The sequence below is a fragment of the Tursiops truncatus genome, chromosome 3, assembly GCF_011762595.2.
Source record: "Tursiops truncatus isolate mTurTru1 chromosome 3, mTurTru1.mat.Y, whole genome shotgun sequence".
NCBI classification, from domain to species: domain Eukaryota; kingdom Metazoa; phylum Chordata; class Mammalia; order Artiodactyla; family Delphinidae; genus Tursiops; species Tursiops truncatus.
The window spans coordinates 166,739,269-166,760,718 of NC_047036.1; the positions used below are offsets into that span (position 1 = coordinate 166,739,269).

The 21,450-nt window shown below is 45.7% G+C and overlaps 2 protein-coding genes across 9 annotated transcripts in view; one reads left to right on the plus strand and one right to left on the minus strand.

The window, feature by feature from the left end:
* ACSBG2 (acyl-CoA synthetase bubblegum family member 2) overlaps positions 1-14,179 on the minus strand; it is a 69,104-nt gene extending 54,925 nt beyond the window's left edge. The window contains exon 1 of one of the 2 annotated variants that reach the window (XM_073803359.1): positions 14,005-14,179. In XM_073803359.1, the coding sequence (XP_073659460.1) occupies positions 14,005-14,012 (8 nt within the window). In that variant the 5' untranslated portion in view covers positions 14,013-14,179. The remainder of the gene's footprint in view (positions 1-14,004) is intronic. The other variant, XM_033854572.2, reaches the window with a different exon arrangement.
* Positions 12,957-21,450, plus strand: part of RFX2 (regulatory factor X2) — a 99,248-nt gene continuing 90,754 nt past the window's right edge. For 3 of the 7 annotated variants that reach the window (XM_073803352.1, XM_033854569.2, XM_033854570.2), the window contains exon 1: positions 12,959-13,154. The gene's annotated coding sequence lies outside the window, so the exon portion shown is untranslated. Of the gene's footprint in view, positions 13,155-21,450 lie in introns of all 7 variants that reach the window. The other 4 variants (XM_073803353.1, XM_073803351.1, XM_073803354.1 and 1 more) reach the window with 3 other exon arrangements.

Here is a 21,450-nt window from a genome sequence, read left to right on the forward strand (position 1 = left end):
ATAGCTTCATCGCATTCTTTTTCACTGCTGTATGATAGTCCATTGCTTAGCTGAATGCTACTTCATTCAATCAATCCTTTATTGTTGGCTGTTTAGGATGATCCCAGGTTTCTGTCATTCTTTTTGTCTCAGTGCCCCATCTTAAAATGTAATGTCCATCCGTGTTGCTGCAAATGGCATTATTTCATTCTCTTTATGGCTGAGTAATATTCCATTGTATATATGTACCACATCATCTTTATCCATTCCTCTGTCAATGGACATTTACGTTGCTTCCATGTCTTGTCTGTTGTAAACAGTGCTTCAGTGAACATTGGGGTGCGTGTATCCTTTTGAACCAACAAGGACCTACCGTATACCACAGGGAACTCTGCTCAATATTGTATCACAACCTAGATGGGAAAAGAATTTGAAAAAAGATAGATACGTGTATACGTATCACTGAATCGCTTTGCTGTATACCTGAAATTAACACAACATTGTTAAGCAACTGTACTCCAATATAAAATAAAAAGTTATTTCCTGAAAAAAAAATGTGGTGTTTTCAGTCATGGACAGTTCCAAGTGGAAGAAACCCATCTTTGGAATCATTCGATGCTGAAGTTTCAAACTGAGGTTCTGGGAGGCCAAGTGCTCCATGGCGCCCCCTGCCTTGATCAAAACTGCTCCCCTTTTGCCTGTCCGACCCCAAACCCAGACACCTAATCCCGTGCTCGCTGCACATCTCACAAGCCTTCTGTGGGAGCACATCTGCAGCTTCATCATGAGATGATTTGAGGCAAAGAAATTCATTTCACAGCCAACTCCTTGGAAATACACCAGGACAATTCTTTTTTTTCCTTTTTTTTTAATTTTATTTTTGTGTTGACACATAGTTGATTGACAAGGTCGTGTTCGTTTCAGGTGTACAGCAAAGTGATTCAGTTATACATACATATATATCTCTTTTTTTTTCAGATTCTTTTCCCTTATAGGTCATTACAAAATACTGAGTAGAGTTCCCTGTGCTATATAGTAGGTCCTTGTTGGTTATCTGTTTTATATATAGTAATGTATATATGTTAATCTCTAACTCCTAATTCCTCCCTTCCCCCACCAGGACAATTCCTAATAGTAAACTGCATTTCCCAAGGTGAGGGGTGTTAGCAGGGGGAAATAGGTCACTCGGTTTAATAGGTTTGGGAAATGCAGTTAGAATTAACATTTTTTACTAATGGCTTTTTTTTTTTTTTTTTTTCCGATACTAGTAACATCTCTTGGGCACCTTCAGTATCCCTGGCACGTTACAGAGCACATCCCAGTGAATCCCCACGAGGTAGGTCTTCATCGGAAACCTTTTTTTTTTTTTTTTTTTAAACAGAAGAGGAAACTAGGGTTAGAGGAAACTCTAACCCTGGTTACTGATATATACAGAAGAGGAAACTAGAGTTAGAGGATTACGTGACTTGCCCTTGAGTATGCAGCTAGCATCCAGAACTCAAGTCTGAATGGTTCCAAAGGCTGGGGTCATAACTCAGATTGAAGGACTTCTCAGTGCCTTTAATGAGCTGCTGGGCACTGGCATCGTTTGATCTTGGAGCCCTTTCTTCACAGTGTGTCTGACAACAGTAAGTAAGACTGTCTGTCAGCACAGGGTAGCAGGGACTCCATATCAACCTGTCTGCAACCAAACCTACACCTACAACAGCTGGAGTGACCAACCATCTGGTTTGCTCAGGGCTGAGGTGGTCCCTGCGACATGGAACTTTCAGGTTTAAAAAAAATTTTTTTAATTATTATTCAGGTATAATTCGCATAACATGAAGTTCATCATAGTATATTGTACAATTCAGTGATTTTTAGCATATTTAAAGCATGGTGCAACCATCCCTACTGTTTAATTCCAGAACATTTCCACTGCCCCCAATGGAAACCCGTACCCTCGTATCCATTTAGCAGCCCCTCAGTTCCTCCCTCCCCAGCCCCTGGTAACCACTCACCCACTTTCTGTTCTATAGATTTGCCTCTACTGGACATTTCAGCCAAATGGAATCATACAGTATGTGTTCCTTTGTGACCGTTTCACTACACTTGGCATCATGTTTTCAGGGTTCATCTGCATGGTAGCAAGTGTCAGTGCCTCACTCCTTTTTATGGCTGAATAGTATTCCATTGTGTAAATATACCACATTTTGTTTATCCATTCATCTGTTGATAGACATCTGAGTCCTTTCCACTTTTTGGCTATTAGATATGAGTAATGCTGCTGTATATGCATGGACAAGTTTTCATATGGACGAATGTTTCCAATCCCTTTGGATGTATACCTAGTAGAATTGTGGGGTCATGTGGTAACTCTGTCTAACTTCTTGAGGAACTGGAGTTTCGGGGTTTTTTCCTTCTCCTTTTCTTTTTTTCTTTTTTGGCCACACCTCACAGCTTGCAGGATCTTAGTTCCCCAACCGGGGATCAAACCTGGGCCCCAGGCAGTGAAAGCACCGAGTCCTAACCACCGGACTGTCAGGGAATTCCCCTGGAATTTCAGTTTTAATAGCAGGAAAGTTCTAGAGAAATCAGGACAAGTTGGCCACACCTTATAAATGATTTCTCCTTGATGTCACTTGCCCCAGGGCTTTAGGTAAGAGGGCAAAGCATTCAAGATACTGCCTTGGGTACACCCCCGTTCCTTCCACTGTTACCCAACTTTTCTGGTTCTGTGCTTCCTGTACTGCAGACTCTGCCATTTTCCCTCCAAACTGTGCCCTACATCGTCTTCCAAAGATTGCTGTGTGTTTATGCAAGCAAAGCCTTCTCTCAGGAAGGGACAGAAAGCAGAGTCCACTAGGGGGAAATGTCAGCCTTTCCTCCATCCACTTGGAAGCCCTGGGTGTCCTGTGTCAGCAGGGACCCGGCACTTTTTGATAAGGGATGACTTGGGCCAGAATAAGAATACAGGGGGAGCTAAGACTGACAGAATAGAGGGCAGGTAAGTCCTGAACTGAAATTCCCTGCTGGAAATTCACACCTGTTTTCCTTCTGCCCTAACATAATATAGAACCACTGTTTGAGTGGGAAATTGTGGGATTACAATAAAAACCTAAAGAGGAATCTCAGAGCACCCCTTCCATATCTTTTCTGGATTATAATCAGAGGCTTAAACCCCTTCATACAAACACAGAATAGCGTTCTTTTCATCTACATTTTGCCAATGGAAGCGTTTCTGCGAGGTTTCTGCCCACCTAGCCTTAAGAGATTTGGGGCAACAAAAGAATAAAAGGCAGGGTCTTGAAGAGATATTTGTACCCCCTTGCTCATAGCAGCATGAGTCACAGCAGTCAAGGTGGAAGCAGCCCAAGTGTTTGTTAATGGATGAACGGATGAAATGTGGTCCATCCACACAATGGAACATTATTCAGCCTTAAAAAGGAAGGAGATTCTGACACACGCTACAACATGGATGAACCATGAGGACATGATGCTAGAAGCCAGACACAGAAGGACAAATACTGTCTGATTCCACTCATAGGAGGGCCCTAGAGGAGTCAGATCCACAGAGGCAGAAAGTAGATGGTGTGTTCCAGGGGTTGGGGGAGGGGCTGGGGAGTCAGTGTTTCATGGGGACAGAGTTTCAGTTTTCAGGATAGAGTTCTGGAGATGCGTGATGGTAGCACAAAAATGTGAATGTACTTAATACCACTGAACTGTACACTCACAAGTAGTTTAAATGGTAACTTTTATGTTATGTATATTTTATCTCAAAGTTTTAAAAAATTTTAAAGTTAGATTTGGACAAGAAATTTTTACCTGCAGGCTTGGCATTCCACCGTCCATTTATTCGACAGTGATTTACTGAGGAACAGCTGTGTTCCAAGCCCAGTTCTAGACCAAGGTTTCTCAGCCTTGGGGCTGCTGCCTTTGGGGCCACATCATTGTCTGTGGTGGGGCCATCCTGTGCCCTGGAGGGATGCAGCGTGCCCCGCCTCTACCCGCCAGACGCCAGGGGCTCCCCCTGCCCCCGCTGTGACATCAAAAGTGTCTTCAGACATTGCCCAGTGTCTCACAGGGGGCAGAATCATCCCAGGGGAGATCCCCCCTGGGTTAGGGGATTCCACGGACCCCCAGAAGACACTGCATTCCATAATCATCTGACCTGCGGAGGCCCTAGGATGCTACACACATTTGAAACACACAGAGTGACTGGGGAGGGAGAGAGGAGGTCATTCACAGATGCTGGGGGTGGGAGGCACCCTGGTTTACACGGCTTAACACATTCATTCTGGTGCACGGTGCGAACTGGGGCGTCAATCTTTCCCCAAAGGCTTAATGCTGGGTTTCTTAGTCTAGGCACCGTTGGCATTTGGGCCCAGATAAATTCTCTGTGGTGGGGCCATCCTGTGCACTGCGGGGTGTTGAGGAGCATCCCTGGTCTCTACTGACTAGATGCCAGCAGCACCCCCTAGTCGTGACTGCCGGAAACATCCCCAGACATTGTGGGGCAGGGTCACTCTTGGTTAGAAAAAAACCCTCTGCTTTATAAGACTCTCCTGTGGTCCAGTGGCTAAGACTCCGGGCTCCCCATGCAGGGGGCCCGGGTTCAATCGCTAGTCAGGGAACTAGATCCTGCACGCATGCCTCAACTAGGAGTCCAAATGCTGAAAATAAGAGCCCTCATGCCACAACTAAAGATCCAGCATGCCACAACGAAGATCCCACATGCTGCAACTAAGACCCAGTACAGCCAAATAAATAAATACTTCCTTAAAAAATCAATGAAACCAAGAATTGGTTCATTGAGAAAAACAAACAACAACAACAAAAACCCCTCTGCTTTAGATGATAGAGATGAGAGTAGACAGAAGAGGTCCCTGCCCTGCTGGAATTTACTGAGACTGGAGGACAGGGCTGGAAACTGCAATTTCAACTGGGGCACCAGGACAGAAGGGTTCTGGAATTCCACAGGGAGGCGCCAGCCCAATGAGCAGGTTTTCAGAGGAAATAACTGAGAAAGAGGTTCCCAGCTCTAAAGGCTGTTCACCTATTCAGAGGGTACAGAAGGTGAGAGTGGACATCGTAAGAGAAATTTTTTTTTTTATTTAAAAAAAATTTTATTTTATATTGGAGTCTAGTTGATTAACAATGTTGTGTTAGTTTCAAGTGTACAGCAGAGTGATTCAGTGATACATGTACATGTTTCTATTCTTTTTCAAATTCTTTTCCCATTTAGGTTATTACAGAATATTGAGCAGAGTTCCCTGTGCTATACAGTAGGTCCTTGTTGCTTATCTATTTTAAATATAGCAGCGTGTACACCTCAATCCCAAACTCCCAATCTATCCCTCCCCCCCATCCTTCCCCGCCTAGTAACCATAAGTTCGTTCTCTAAGTCTGTGAATCTGTTTCTGGTTTTTGTTTGTTTGTTTGTTTGTTTTTTTAGTATTTACTTATTTATTTTGGCTGCACTGGGTCTTAGTTGGGGTACTCGGGATCTTCATTGTGGCATGCTGGATCTTTAGTTGTGGCATGAGGGCTCTTAGTTGCAGCATTTGGACTCCTAGTTGTGGCATGCATGTGGGATCTAGTTCCCTGACCAAGGATCGAACCGGAGCCCCCTGCACTGGGAGCATGGAGTCTTACCCACTGGACCACCGGGGAAGTCCCTCTGTTTTGTTAATAAGTTCATTTGTATCATGTTTTTTTTAGATTCCACATATAAGTGATATCATATGATATTTGTCTTTCTCTGTCTGACTTGCTTCGCTTAGTATGATCATCTCCAGGTCCATCCATGTTGCTGCAAATGGCACTATTTAACTTCTTAAAGGGATGTCTTGGCAGACTACGTCCGGGGTGCTGAGGGCTGGGTGAGCAGAGGGGTCTGGTTGCCCCTCCCTCCGATCCTGGGGAGGGGGACTTGAAGGGCGTGCCTTGGCTCCAAATAGACTCCCTGGGAGCAGGGAGCGGGTGATGCTCCCATTCCAGGGAGGCATGCTGGACCGGTATCCACTTCCTGCCAGAAGCTGCAGGATGAGAGAAGGGCTGGTTGTCTGTTTTCATAGCTGAGCCAAGGCAACTCGATGCTAAATCAGGATGGGCTTGCAAACAGCGGGTTCGTTTGGGAAGAGGTGTGGTGTGTTTCTCGGGAACTAGATGTGCTCAGAGAGCCGGCGTGGGGGCATCTGAGATCTTGTCCTGGAGCCTGTTCTGGTGTCCCTTCGCAGAGGATAAGCAGGCCATGGGGCCTGAATTCCTAGGGACCAGGGAGAGTGGAAGTGGCGGTCAGTGTAGTAGGTTTGGCCGGGTAAAAGGAATGGCAGGTGGCAGCCAGCCCACCCACCAAGATGGGGCAGGGGTGGTGGCTTGTATCCAGGACAGCTTCACGAGGTCTCCTACGCTTGCTTTATTGCTGTGCTGTTGCCGTCTTGAAGTTCATAATAACTTTCGAACAGGGATCCTTCTCCACTACAGACGGACAGGGCAGGTGCAGCTCAGTATTTTATCTCCAAGGACTTTAGACTCCTCCCAGGAGCTCATAAGCAAGAAGGGAAATGTGCAGTCGTGTTTGACATCAGTGCAAATCAGGCCATTGGATGAGAGAGCCTTGATGTCACAGGCTGCTGCTAAATTTCTGAGGAGGTTCCCCTTAACCAAATGGCTACGGGTTATTGGATTTTCTTAAAAACTGACCAGGCAGGGTCTCCACCTTGTCTTGTCTTTCTATGAAGGACGACTGTCACTTGACCGGCTGAAAGCTGCCGCTTTACTAACATCAAACTGGAATGACTCTATGCAGTCAGTTTTGCGCTAAGGCAATAAATGCGTTCCTAAAAATCACCACCCTGGGCAAAATTACAGGATAAAAACACACAGGGCTGGCTTGTGGGTAAAATGGAGTTAGGGTGACAATACTCAAAAACTTCATCAGTGAGTTACACACCTGAGTTACAACTAAAAGGAACCTAATTCATATGGTAGCAGAGTCTTTTAATAACAACTTCATTGAGATATAATTCACACACCATGACATTCATCCTTTTAAAGTGTGTAATTCCGTGGTTTTCAGAACATACAAAGACTTGTGCAACTATCAATATTTTCATCACCTCCCAAAGAAGTTCCGTACACCTTAGCAGCGCCTCCCCATTTCCCCTCCTCCAGCCCCTGATGACCACTAATCCACTTTCTGTCTCTATGGATTTGCCTCTTCTGGGCATTTCCCATAGACTGTATCACACAATATGTGCCCTTTTGTGACTGTCACCTTTCATTCACTTAGCATCATGTGCTGAGGGTGCATCCATGTTGTAGTGGATATCAGTACATCATTCCATGGTATTGCCTAATAAAATTCTATCGTATGGGGGCTTCCCTGGTGGCGCAGTGGTTGAGAGCCCGCCTGCCGATGCAGGGGACACGGGTTCGTGCCTCAGTCCGGGAGGATGCCACACGCTGCGGAGTGGCTGGGCCTGTGAGCCATGGCCGCTGAGCCTGCGTGTCCGGAGCCTGTGCTCCGCAACAGGAGAGGCCACAACAGTGAGAGGCCCGCGTACAGAAAAGAAAAAAAAAATTCTATCATATGGATTTACCTTATCTTACTTATTCATCTATCTGTTGGTGGCTATTTGGATTGTTTCTACTTTGGGCTATTATGAATAATGCCACCATGAAAATTTGTGTACAAATTTTTGTGTGGATATATGTCTTCATTTCTCTTGGGTATATATACTTTGGGGTGAAATTGCTGGGTCACATAGCCATTCTATGTTTAACTTCTTGAGGAACTGCCGTATTGTTTTCTAAAGCGGCTGTACCATTTTACATTTCTCCCAGCAGTGTATGAGGGCTCTGGTTTCTCCACATCCTTGCCAATACTTGTTATTACCTGTTTGGGGTTTTTGGGTTTTTTTTAATCATAGTCATCTTAGTAGCTGTGAAGCAGTATCTCATTGTGGTTTTGATTTGTATTTCCCTGAGAACTAATGATTTTGAGCATCTTTTCATGTGCTTATTGGCTGTGTGTATATCTTCTTTGGAGAAATGTCAATTCAAATATTTTCCCATTTTTAAATTGCTTTTGGTATCATATTGAAGAAGCCATTACCAAACCAAGGTTATGGAGATCTACTCCTATATTTTCTTCCAAGAGTTGTATAGTTTTAGTTCTTACACCTAGGTCTGTGATCTATTTTAAGTTAATTTTGTATATGGTGTGAAGTAGGGGTCCAACTTCATCCTTTTGCATGTGGCCATCCAGTTGTCCCAGTGCCACCTGTTGAAGAGACTATTGATAATCTTGGCACTCTTGTCCAAAACAATCAATTGATTGTAAAACTGTACGTTTATTTCTGGACTCTCAGTACTGTTCCATTTATCTGTGTGTTTAACCTTATGCCAATATCACACTGTAGCTTTGTAGTAAGTTTTAAAATCTGGGAGTGTGAGTCTTCCAATTTTGTTCTTTTTCAAGATTGTTTGGGTTATTCTGGGTTCCTTGCGTTGCTTTATGAAGTTTAGGATCAGCTTGTAAATTTCAACAACTACAACAAAAACCCAGCTGGATTCTGATAGAGATTACATTTAGTCTCTAGGTCAGTTTGGAGAATATTACCATTTTAACAACATTAAATCTTCTTAACCATGAACATGGGATATCCTTTGATTTACTTGGGACGTCTTTAATTTCTTTCAATGCTGTTGGTTTTCTTTTTTTGTTTGTTTTGGTTTTGGGTTTTGTTTGTTTTTTAGTTTTCATTGTACAAGTCTTGGCTTCTTTCATTAAATTCATTCCTAAGTCTTTGGTTCTCTTTGGTGTTATTGTAAATCGAATTCTTTTCTTGATTTCATTTTCAGATTGTTCATTGCTAGTGTATAGGGAAACAATTGAGTTTTGTATATTGAACTTGTACGCTGCAACCTTGCTGAATTCACTTATTAGTCTTAATAGCTTTTTAATGGGTTCCTTAGGATTTCTACATACAATATCATGTCATCTGCAAATAGAGATAGTTTTCCTGCTTCCTTTCTAATCTGGGTGCCTTTTATTTATTTTTCTTGCCTAATTACTCTGGCTAGCCCATCCAGGACAATGTCGAATAGAAGTGTCGAGAGCGGATATCCTTGTCTTGTTCCTGATCTTAGGGGGAAAACATTTGGCTTTTCACCATTAAGTATCATTATTGATACTTAATGGTGGCATTTTTTGTAGATGTCTTTTATCAGCTTGAGGTTCTCCTCTATTCCTAGTTGGTTGTGAAAGAGTGTTGGATTTTGTAAAATGCTTTTTTCTGCATCTGTTGGGATGATCATATCATTTTTGTCCTTTATTCTACTAAAACAATTATTACTTTTTTAATATTGAACCAACCAACCTTGCATTCTTGGGACAAATTCCACTTGATCGTGGTGTATAAATCTTTTTATATGCTGCTGGATTTGGTTTGCCAGTATTTTGTTGAGGATTTTTGCATCTATGTTCATAAGAAATCTTGGTTATTAGTTTTCTTTTCTTGTGATGTCTTTGTCTGGTTTTGGTATCAGGATAATTCTGGCCTCGGAGAGTGTTAGAATGGCCTCATCGAGTATTCCCTCCTCTTCTAATTTTAAGAATAGTTTGTGGGGACTTCCCTGGTGGCACAGTGTGAAGACTCCGCACTCCCAGTGCAGGGGGCCCAGGTTCCATCCCTGGTCAGGGAACTAGATCCCACATGCATGCCACAACTAAGGAGCCAGTGAGCCACAACTAAGGGGCCTGCGAGCTGCAACTAAAGAGCCCATGTGCCACAACTAAGACCCAGTGCAACCAAATAAATAAATATTTTTTAAAAATTAGTTTGTGAAGGATAAGTGTTAAATCTTCTTCAAACACTTGGTAGAATTCATCCATGAAGCCATGTAGTCCTGGGCTTTTCTTTGTGGGAAGTTTTTTGATTACTAATTCAATTTCTTTACTTGTTAAAAATCCATTCAGTTTTCTATTTCTTCTTGAATCAGTTTTGGTAATTTGCATCTTTCTAAGAATTTCTCCCATTACATCTAGGATATCTAATTTGTTGGCATACAATTGTTTATAGTATTATTTTATCATTTTTATATTTCTGTAATGTTGGTTGTAATGTCCCCTCTTTGTTTCCTGATCTTAGTAATTTGAATCTTCTCTCTTTTTATCTTGGTCAGCCTAGTTAAAGTTTTATCAACCTATTTGATCTTTTCAGAGGAGTAACTTGTGGTTTTATTAATTCTCTCTATTGATTTTCTAGTCTCTATCTCATTTACTCCTACCCTAATCCTTATTATTTCCCTCCTTTTGCTAGCTTCAGTTTTGGTTTACTCTTATTTTCCAGTTTCTTAGGGTGGATAGCTAGATTACTGATTTGAAATCTTTCCCTCTCTCTTTTTTTCTTTAACATAGATGATTATAGCTATCAAGTTTCCTCTACTTTAGTTGCATCTCATAAACTTTGGTATGTTGTGTTTCATTTTCGGTCATCTCAGAGTATTTTCTAACTTCCCTCATGATTTCCTCTTTGAGATAGCAGAGTTTTATACCTGTTCAGTGGGGAAGAAATACATAAATAATACTGCAAATACGGCATCACGTTGGGACAAATTTGCATTCTCAAAACAAGAGTTATACCAGAATGAACCATACAAGAAGGCTCCAAGGTACCTCCTGTCCCACTCTGAAACTTTTCCCCTCACCTCCCCACATCCAGTCCATCAGAATGCTCTCCAAAACGTACCTCTAATCCACCCATTCATCTCCACCTCTGCTACCAGGTCCCTGATTGAGGCCACCATACCTTTCAGTTCAGAACTGTAACAGACTCCCAAGTTCTCTGTCTTTCTTGCCTCCTGCAATCTATCCCCCGTGCAGTGAGCTTTTAAAATCACAAATTGGAGTACATCTGCCCCCTACTTAAAACCGTCCAATGGCTTCCCAATCTGATGAGGACCATTTCCTATGGCCTATGGGACCTCAAATAAAATGACCCCCTCCATCCTCTGACTCACCACCCCCCACCCACTCACCCCTCCCCATTCACTCTGTTCCAGCCACGCCTAAGGACCTGCTTTTTGTTTCTTCCACATGAGTTTCCACCCCAGGGATTTTGAATGCCTGAAATGTTCCTTTCCTCTTCCTCATTATTCTGACCTTGGCCCAAAGGTCACCCCCTCAGAGAGGCCTAGGGTGACCAAATCTTCCCACTTTGTCGGAGAATCTTCCAGATTTAGCACTGAAAGTCCCACGCCCTGGGAAACCCCGTAATCAAACCATCTGGGTTGGCCACACTTCAGAGGCCATCCCTGGCTGTTCCTTGCAAAATAAGCCCCACCTACTCACCCCCAAGTTACTACCCTGTTACTTTTCCTATAAGTGTGGGACTTGTATCCCTAGAAGAACAGTGCCTGGCAAATAGTAGGCACTCAATAAATATTTTTAACTAAATTAATCACTGAAGCTCAGAAACTGATTCCTGCAGTCTCAAGTTTTAGATTCCATCCCATGAAACTCTGCAAGAAGCAACCCATTAGCACGTGGCAAAATCCATTTAGCAAGTCACCATCAGCATTTTCATTAAAACAAAACGGAATAGAAAAAAATCAGCATTACCTAAAGTATCACGTCATGAAAATGTTTTCGTCATATATGTGTTTGTGTGAACTGGGGCTCTGAGTAAAATATACTTCCTGCTGTGCCTTGTGGTCAAAAATGTTTGAAAACTACCCACCTAGTGGTCAAGAGTGTGGGATTGGGCACCAGACCACTGGGGTTCGAAGCCCTTACAAGTTGTTTGATACAAATTCACTCGTTTTTTTCCCGGCCTCTGTTCTCTGATCCGTAAAACAGGGATAATGCATACGCTTTTTTTCAGGATGTGATTGTGAGATTTAACTAAGTTAGCATATGAAAAATGCTTAGATCACTTTCTGGCATATAAGGACAATTTAGTCAATTCTGACTAATATGATTACTTGTTGAATGAATAAGGCTGAAGTCTAATCTTCCCTAAAGTTACCCTGCCTGCCTTTTCTCAGAACAAGTTTTTTCTCCTTGTGTTCCAGCCCCTTCTCCCAAATAACTATATATGTTTACTTTATTATTCTGTTTATTGTCAATCTCCCCCTACCCAAAAAAAGCCAAAAAAATCCAAAAAACTCTGAGAGAGTCCCTTGTTTGTCCCATTCAAAAGTTGAACCTACTACCTGGGGGTAGGGAGGAGGGGAAAATGTTGGCAAACATTTTCTGTGAAGTACCAGATAGTAAATATTTTAGACTTTGCTTATGTCATCCCATCTTTGTGCAAATGCTCAAGTCTCTAGTACCCAACTCTGTCTCTGTGGGACAAGTTTCCGTGTCCCTTAAAGGAATGGGGGAAGCTGTGTTCCAAAAAACCTTTAATTACAAGCACAGGCAGGCAGAATTTGGCCCGCGGGCCATAGTCTGTCAGTCCTTAAAGGAGCTGAAAATACTGGATTCAGTAAAATAAAAGACTTTCATATAGTTTCCACGTGCCACGAAAGTCTTCTTTCGATTTTTTTTTTAACCACTTAAAACATATTTTAAAATTCTCAGCTTGTGGGCCATGAAAATAAGGCAGTGGGCCGCATCTGGCCCGCGGGTCGGAATTTGCTGGCCCCGGACCTAAACTGTGCCAGAACGCCCGACAATAAGCGAAGGTCCCCGGGTCCCCAAAACTCGGCCTTCCGGGAGCGGCGCAACCAACACTCGGCTCGCGCGCGCCTCCCGCCTACCAACCCTCCCAAGCGGCGCCCGCCTCCCTCCAAGCCCCGCCCTCCTTCGGGGCGATTGGTCGAGCCTCGCCCTCTTCCTCGCCGGGGAACGCCCCCGGTGACAGGCACTGCGGACAGCCAGTGGAGAGCTGCAGGGTCTTGCACCCCGCCCTCATCGCGCCCGTTGGAGGCGGGCCGTTGAGGGGGTGGGGCGTGGAACCTGGTAACCGTTGCCGATAACAACGCCCCGCCCCGTCACGGCAGGCGGGCAGGCGGCGAGAGGCGGGCGGGCGCCGGGAGCGGGAGGAGGAGCGGCAGCCGCCGCCACCGCCGCCGCCATAGAGACTGTAGCCGTGGAGACTGTTACTTACCAACGGGGACCAACACGCAGCAGCCGCCACCGCCGCCGCGGGAGCCGTTGCCCGAACTCCCGGCCGGAACTCCAGGTGACCGATGCGACCGCCCCGGGCCCTGCCCGGCCGGGGAGTATGGGGGGCGGCGGGTATCCCGGTCGGGGAGCGGGCAGCGCAGTCCCTGCGGTTCACCCCAAACGTACGGGATGGCGCGCCCGCGGGACCTCCCTCCGCACCCCGAGTCCCGACAGCGCGGCTGAGTTTGGAGTGGCCGTGGTCCCCTTCTTCCTTTTAACCAAACTCGGGGAGCGGTGAGGACCCATCGGCTCACTTTTTACAAAACTTCCTGAGTTGGGGGCTCCAGGGGAACCGTCTTTCACTCTTACCCTCAAAATCCCTGGGTTGGGGGTGCCCCAGGAACCCCTCTCAAGCTTTTTACCCAAACTCTCTGAATGTGGGGCTCCTGGGGAACCTCTTCTCACTTTCGTTCCCCAAATCCTTAAGCTGGGGGTGCCCGAGGACCCCTCTCTCACTCTTCCCCTCAAACTCCCTGAATTGGGGGGCGCCTTAGCAGCGCGTTTCGAACTCTGACATTTAAACTCCCTGAATTGAAGGCGCCTGGGGGCTCCTCCTGTTTGCTCCCCAAATCTCTGAAATTCGGGCGCCCCTCGGACCTTTCTCTCACCCTTAAACTAAAATTCCTGAATTGAGAGGGCCTAAAAGATTCGTTCTCACCTTTACCCTCAAAGTCCTGAATTTGGGGTGTCCCGGGGATCATCGTTTTGACCCCGTTCCCAAATACTGAATTTTAGGGCTTTCTGTAACCCCATCCTCACTTTTTAACCAAAGTCGGTGCGCTGGTCTAGGGGAAGAACCCTTCCCCTCCTCACTTTTTGACCACGAACTCCCCAAGAATCGGGCTTCCCAGAGACCCGTTTCTCACCTTTTCATCAAGAATCCTCGCGCTTAGGGCTCCTCGGATACTCCTCCGCTCTCTCCCTGGTAACCCCGTGTTCCCAAGTTTGGGGGATCCTGGATCCGCCAGTCCCTCCACGCCCCTCAGGAAGCGCCTACGCACCGCCGCAGCTCCCCTATTTGGACTGATCGCGAAGCAAGAAAAGTTTCTCCGAAAGGGTTGTGGGTTTGTGGTTTTTTTTTTTTTTTAATTTATTAATTTATTATTTTGTTTAAAGAGCCCAACCTGTGGGCCCAAGCTGCTCGGTGGCATTTTCTCCGCGTGTTGTGGGAGTGCGCGGGTGTGTGTGTGTATGTGTGAATCCATCCCCCACCCCTGACCCCCGAAAACACGCCCCCCTCCAAATGCTCTTGATTCCTTTTCTTTTCCCTCTGGGACAAGCCGCGGCGCTCCCTCCAGGCTTCGTCCCTGTTGGTTTTTCTCGCTGCTGCGCTAAGAAAAGTTGCGTTTCCGATCCTAGTGGCTATTTCAAGGGCCCCCGGGGCCCAACTGCCCCTGCCATTCCGGCGGCTGCGGCGGGGGTGGTTCACCGTCCTAATTTTAACCTCCCGGTCGCCCCGCAGGAATGAGGGAGAAGGGCAGGATGTAGTGCACAAGTCCAGGGCTGCCTTTCCGCGGAGACCTCATTCCTGCTTCTGGTGTTTTAATTATGCACCGCCCCTCTCCCCCTCCCCCAACATCCAGTTATTTTCTTGCTTTGTGCATTGAACTGTCGGTGCAGACTGTCATGAGTTTTTCCCCCGTCCAATCAGCTTTATCTCTGCAAATCCAAAATAGCAAACCTGATAGAAGGCTCTCCATGTCAACTAAGACTTCCCCCCAAAATCAAAATAATGACAACGACAACAGAAAACATTAATAACAACAAAAACTTTTTTTTTTGCCTGCATATATTGGCAGCACGTTTTTATCTTGTTGCTTCATAATCTGAAACATTATTTGTTTGCTCATATTGATATAAAGACCCTTACCCTCTGTGCCGGGGAGTACCAGAGGCTGGTCACCTTTCTCCCACTCCAGTTTAAAAACTTGAACTGACTCTAAAATAACCTTAGAAATGGTTACTCACCTACTCTGGCCAGAGAAAAAGAGTGTATGGTACCACCCCACCCCCCAGGAAAGGAATTTAATTTCCTTAATTACTGGTGCTAATTTTGCCAACAGGCTTGGTAGAGTATCCGGGGGGACTTGGTAGTCTTTTTTAAAAAAAGACAGAATTCTAATAATATATGATGGAAAAGATAACTGGTTCCGGGATCCTGTGATGTTCCAGCTGATGTGGGTCAGGAATGAATGCAGAAACAGTTTGCCCCTGTGGTAAAAGCAATATGAACTATTTGCCTCTCATCCCAGATAAACCTCTGAGATGCTCAAAAGGGGAGTCCAGGAGGAGAGGGGCAGAATTATTAATGACCCCCAGTAACAGAACAAGTCCTCTGAAATTCAGTTGATATCTGCTTTCTGGGTGCAGGCCACATATCACCTTAATATTCATCTTTAACCGTGTTTATCACTGAAGCACTGCCAGGCTGGAGTTATCCACCAGAAGTGCAGATGCTGGGAAATTGTTTATCTGGCTCTTATTCCTTAGATCTAATTTGTAGTTTCAGAGTCGAGTTAAAATTAATTAATATTAATTGATATTTAATTAATTGAACTTTCATTAATAGTATATATAATTGAGTCAACATTTTAAATGTGCTTGTAGGATTTTTATAGTCACAGGTGGTGGTTTTGCTTGTAAAATTCCAGAGCCAGAAGGAACCATATCTTATAGTATATTTGGCTCTTTTTTTTTTTTAACATCTTTATTGGAGTATAATTGCTTTACAATGTGTTAGTTTCTGCTTTATAACAAAGTGAATCAGCTATACATATACATATATCCCCATATCTCTTTCGGCTCTTTTTAACTAATGCATGTTGACCACTTATTGAAATGACGTGCTCCTCTATACACACCTACTTATTTGTAAAATGTGAAACTTTTTTCAAAGCAAGGGAAGTTCTCAGAGAAACTGCCTCCCTTGTCAGGACCCTCACAGAACCCAAGATCAGCAAAGGACTTCTTTTTTTTTTTTACATCTTTTTTGGAGTATAATTGCTTTACAATGGTGTGTTAGTTTCTGCCTTATAACAAAGTGAATCAGTTATACATATACATATGTTCCCATATCTCTTCCCTCTTGCGTCTCCCTCCCTCCCACCCTCCCTATCCCACCCCTCTGGGTGGTCACGAAGCACCGAGCTGATCTCCCTGTGCTATGCGGCTGCTTCCCACTAGCTATCTATTTTACGTTTGGTAGTGTATATATGTCCATGCCACTCTCTCGCTTTGTCACAGCTTACCCTTCCCCCTCCCCATATCCTCGAGTCCATTCTCTAGTAGGTCTGTGTCTTTATTCCTGTCTTACCCCTAGGTTCTTCATGACATTTTTTTTTCTTAAATTCCATATATATGTGTTAGCATACGGTATTTGTCTTTCTCTTTCTGACTTACTTCACTCTGTATGACAGACTCTAGGTCCATCCACCTCATTACAAATAGCTCAATTTTGTTTCTTTTTATGGCTGAGTAATATTCCATTGTATATATGTGCCACATCTTCTTTATCCATTCATCTGATGATGGACACTTAGAGCAAAGGACTTCTTATAGGAAAAGACAAAAGAGAGGGAGAAGCTTAGGAGAGGAAGACCCAGAATTAAGGGGGTGGATGGGATAAAGAGTGGGGTCAGAGAATGGGGGGGCAGAGCCGTGGAGAGCTCACCCCATGGGCTGGCAGGCTGCAGCTGGTGAAGATGGTGATGCTGACAGGCAGCTTAAGGACAAGGGCTTAGTCCCCCAGTCTGCTCCTCTGAAGGCTCCGAGCTCCCTTAGTGAACATCAGCCGGCCCCTGGCTGCTCAGGCCAACACGTTGGAGTCGTCCTCCAGCCCTCTCTCTCTCAAGCCATCAGCAAAAAGGTAGAGACCTAGAATCTGACCACACCTCGTCACCTCCACCACCGCCAGCCCCTGGTCCGAACCACCGGCGCGTCTTGCCCAGATGATTCCAGCCTGTTCACCAGGGATCGTAACATGTCCTGTTGCGATCCTCAGATTGGATGAAGGGGTCAGGGGACAAAGGAAAGGAAAAATGCAAGTCCCAGCCCTGGATGCTGCTGATGTGGGCTCTAGGGCCCCACAGAGAAGGGGTTCATGTTTATTAGCTCTGTGACTCCAGGTAAGGTTTGGCATTGGTGAAAGAGAAAATCACTTATATGGTTTTGGTATTAGAAATAATGTTATAGGGAATTCCTTGGCGGTCCAGTGGTTAGGACTCTGCGCTTCCACTGCAGGGGACACAGGTTTGATCCCTGGTCAGGGAACTAAGATCCCGCAAGCTGTGCAGTGCGGCAAAAAGAAAAAAAAAGAGGAAATAATATTATAACTGTTTAGCCCAGGTCCTGGCACAGAATAGGTGTACAACGGAGTAGCTATTATTATTGTTGTTGTTATTTTTATTATTAGAACAAGCAAACAAGCAGTATGGGCTGCCTGGGGTGATTTTTTAATTTTGGTTTCTTGACCACCAAATGCTGAGGAGACATTCAGTAAATACATCTTGCTCGATTGAGTGGGTGAGCCTTCCACTGTCTGTTTTAAGGTGGGAAATACCCTTCGATTGCACAGAAATTCTCTGGTACAGATATGGCACTCTGTAAGCGTTAAGTGCTGGGCAAAACCAAAAAACACAACCCAAAAAGTGTCTCAAAGTCCCACACCTTGGTTGGGGTATCGGTCCATCTGAAATCACTCCCAAAACATCACACTTCCAGACAGGTTTTGCCAAGCAGCCAGCTCTCCAGGCAGAACCTGCAGATGAGAAAACTTAAAAACTGGTTTTGCCTCTCCATTAGTGCTGGCTCTTAGGTGCCAGTCCTGTCGAAGTCAGGAAATCAGCCTCTTGGAGGTGAGAACAGTCCTGGTCTTCATGCCAGGATTTGACTGGAGCAGACAGCATGGCCTTGCTCCTTGCTACACCTCACTTCTTTTTTCCTGAAGTGCATTCCTATTTTATGATACATAGCTTTTATATGTTTTAAAGTATAGTTTCATGCCCTGGCAACCTCATTTTAAATTGTGGTCAATTCTATGAATTTACAAAAAATACAGTTGTCTTCCCAAGCCTATAGACGATACATACAGCAAGTGGATTTCAGATGCTGTGAATCAGATTATACCTCCTATAGTCCATGTTTAAAAATGAAAAAAAAAATTCTAAAGCCATTAAAAATCTAGAACTTACATGTGATGGCCAATATAGTGATTATTTGTCATTTACTATGTAACAAAGCCCAGATATGCTATATATAGTAAACCTGTTTCTACTAAGATCTCTGCAGTTGAGTGTGTGTGTGTGTGTGTGTGTATGTGTGTGTGTGTGTGTGTAAGAACTGGGCTACTCGTGTCCAGGGAAGTTCTTCAGGAGGTGACAGGTGAGCTGAGACTGTCATGATGAGAGGGAGAAGCCCTGTGCTGTTCAGAGGGAAGAGCCTTCCAGGTGGGGCGGGGTGGGGACAGCAGGTGCAAAGGTTCTGCGGCAGGAGGAGTCAGCTGGGCCTGGTCGGAGCAGAGAAAGGCGGCTGTGTGGCTGATAACTGGTGAGCAAAAGGAGGAGAGGCACAGGGCCCCAGTGGCCATGGGGAGGACTCTGGCTGCTATTCTAAGTATAAATTAAGTTGTTAGGAGATTTCACCTCTGCCTGTAGCTGTCAGAGCCGTGGTGTCCAGTCGTTTGCTGGAAAACCTGCTTTCTGGACCTGCCATTTCTTCATCGCTCATTCATTCATTCATTCATTCCTTTCTGAGTCAAACACTATTCTATGAGGTTACAGAGACCAAAGACCAACTAGAGTGTGACAGTTGCAGAACGGGGATGGGCTAGAGGTCTCTCTAGGGCATGTGTGTGGCAGGCCACTCGCCTGGAGGGGGCACAAAAGGTGTCCAAGAGGAGGCGGGCTGGAGCGGAGTCTTGATGTACAAGCAGACTGGTGGGGAGAGCCGTGGCGCGGCTGTATTTTCTGGAAGCTGAGTGCAGGGTACAGGGGAGATCAGGCCAGAGAGGAGAACAGGTGTCGGCACACACAGCCTGTTTTTGGAAGCAAAGTTTCACTAGAACACAGCCATGCTCGTTCACTTCCATACTGTCTCTGGCTGCCCTTTTTTTTTTTTTTTTTTTTTACTGTACGTGGGGCCTCTCACTGTTGTGGCCTCTCCCACTGCGGAGCACAGGCTCTGGACGCACAGGCTCAGTGGCCATGGCTCATGGGCCCAGCCACTCCGCGGCATGTGGGATCTTCCCGGACCGGGGCACAGACCTGTGTCCCCTGCATCGGCAGGCGGACTCTCAACCACTGCGCCACCAGGGAAGCCCCTGGCTGCCCTTTTGAGGCCACGGTGGGGTTGACTATTTGCGACTGACACAGAACGTGCACTGCGAAGCCTAAAATATTTACTGTCTGGGCTTTTACAGGAAAAGTTTGCCGACCCCTGGCTGGACGAGTGGGACTCGTCTGGTGCTGGGCTGAGAGGTTTGCTGGGGAAGCACTTTGTGATCAGATGGGATTTTGGTAGGTGTAGCGAAAGGTATGGCGTCTGGAGGATGGCGACGGAGAATTAACAGCTGCCATGGTCCAGGCCCAGGGCGATGGCGACCTGGCCGACTGCACCAGCCAGGGATGCTGCGTGGAGACAGAGCTGCAGGGTTCTGGGGGCTCTGAGGACCTGGTGACTCTCTTGGGACCAAGGGCAGGGAGGAGCCCAGGGCGATCCCTGCGTGTCTGATTTTGGGGATCAGGTAGAACAGGCTGCTTCAGTGAGTCAGGGATCCTGGGAGAAGCTAGTGGGGCAGAGAGGGGTAATGCGTTCAGGCGTGGGCTTGGCCAGCTTGAGATGCGCGGGGGCCAGCCGAGTGCGGGCAGTTTCCTGCCAGGCTGCTGGATTTCAGGGTCTGGAGACAGCGGGGGACGGTGGGGGGGACGCGTAGTCCAGGCTGAAGGTCAGGATCTGTCAGCACATAATTGGTCATTTCAGTCGTGAAAATGGATGAGCTCACTCAGAGGCGGAGGGTGAGAAGGCCAGAGGTAGAACCATCATATTTCAAGGAGCAGGAAACCAACGAAGAGTCAGAGAAAAGTGGTTTTTTACAAAATGATGGCAAAATATAATAACATAAAATTTACCATTTTAACCAGTGTTAAGCGCACATCTCAGTGGCATTGAGGACATTCACATTGTTGTGCAACCATCCCCACTGTCCATCCCCAGAACTTTCTCATCTTCCCAAACTGAAACTCTGTCCCCATGAAACACTGACTCCCCAGCCCCTCCCCCAGCCCCCGGCCCCACCCTCTACTTCCCGTCTCTATGGATTTGACTTCTCGAGGGACCTCCTGTGAGTGGGATCAGACAGTATTCGTCCTTTTGTGTCTGGCTTATTTCACTGATGATCTCAAGGTTCATCCATGTTGTAGCAGGTGTCAGAATTCCCTTTCTTTTTAAAGCTGAATAATATTCCATTGTGTGGATGGACCACATTTGTTTATCCTTTCATCCCTCGATGGATGTGTGGACTGCTTCCACACTTGGCTACTGTGAATCATGCTGGACAGAGAAGCTTTTGCAGCAATCCTTAGGTGAGGGGGGAACCTGGGAAAGGGCTCTGAGGCGGAGGGGGAAGTAACTCAAGGACTGAGCACCAGGGACAGTGAGGCCTGGTAGAGACCACAGTGATCATCAGATGGGGACAGTTCCCTGGCGGAAGCGGAAAGGACGCGTCCCCACAGAACGACAGGAGGCTTGGCTCCTGAGCGCCTGTCTCCTCGGAAAACTGTTGAAATCACACTAATGATACAGAAGCCCATTCCTGAAGTTGCAGCAACACTTAATTATGCTTATATTTTTAAAAGGCAAACTGTTTATCTTTTCGCAATAGTGCCATGTTTCCAGGATATGTTTCTGTCCAAAAGGTGATCCGTGGGGTAAGGCCAGGGAAGCAATTTCCCGCCAGAATCACCAGCCCACAAAAATCCACCCCATCCAGGGAGAACCCAAAGAAAACACCACCTGGAGCTTTCCCACCTTGCCTGTCCTTCTCAGAACATGTACCGATGGAGCCTGCTTGGAGAAAAAATAAATTCGGAATTCCAGACCCACAGAAAACAGCTTGAAGGATGTGCTTTGATTTTGAAAAGAATTCTTCATTTTCTAGAAGAATTCACCATACTGGGGACCTCTTTATGTTTAGGGCCTCTTTATGTTTAGGGTTTCCATCTTCAGCAAGTATTTGTGGGCCCCAAATGTCAAACATCCGAGTTGCTTAGAATTAGTCGAATACTTAAGTGTATTCATAGATCGTCACGTGGGGCGTT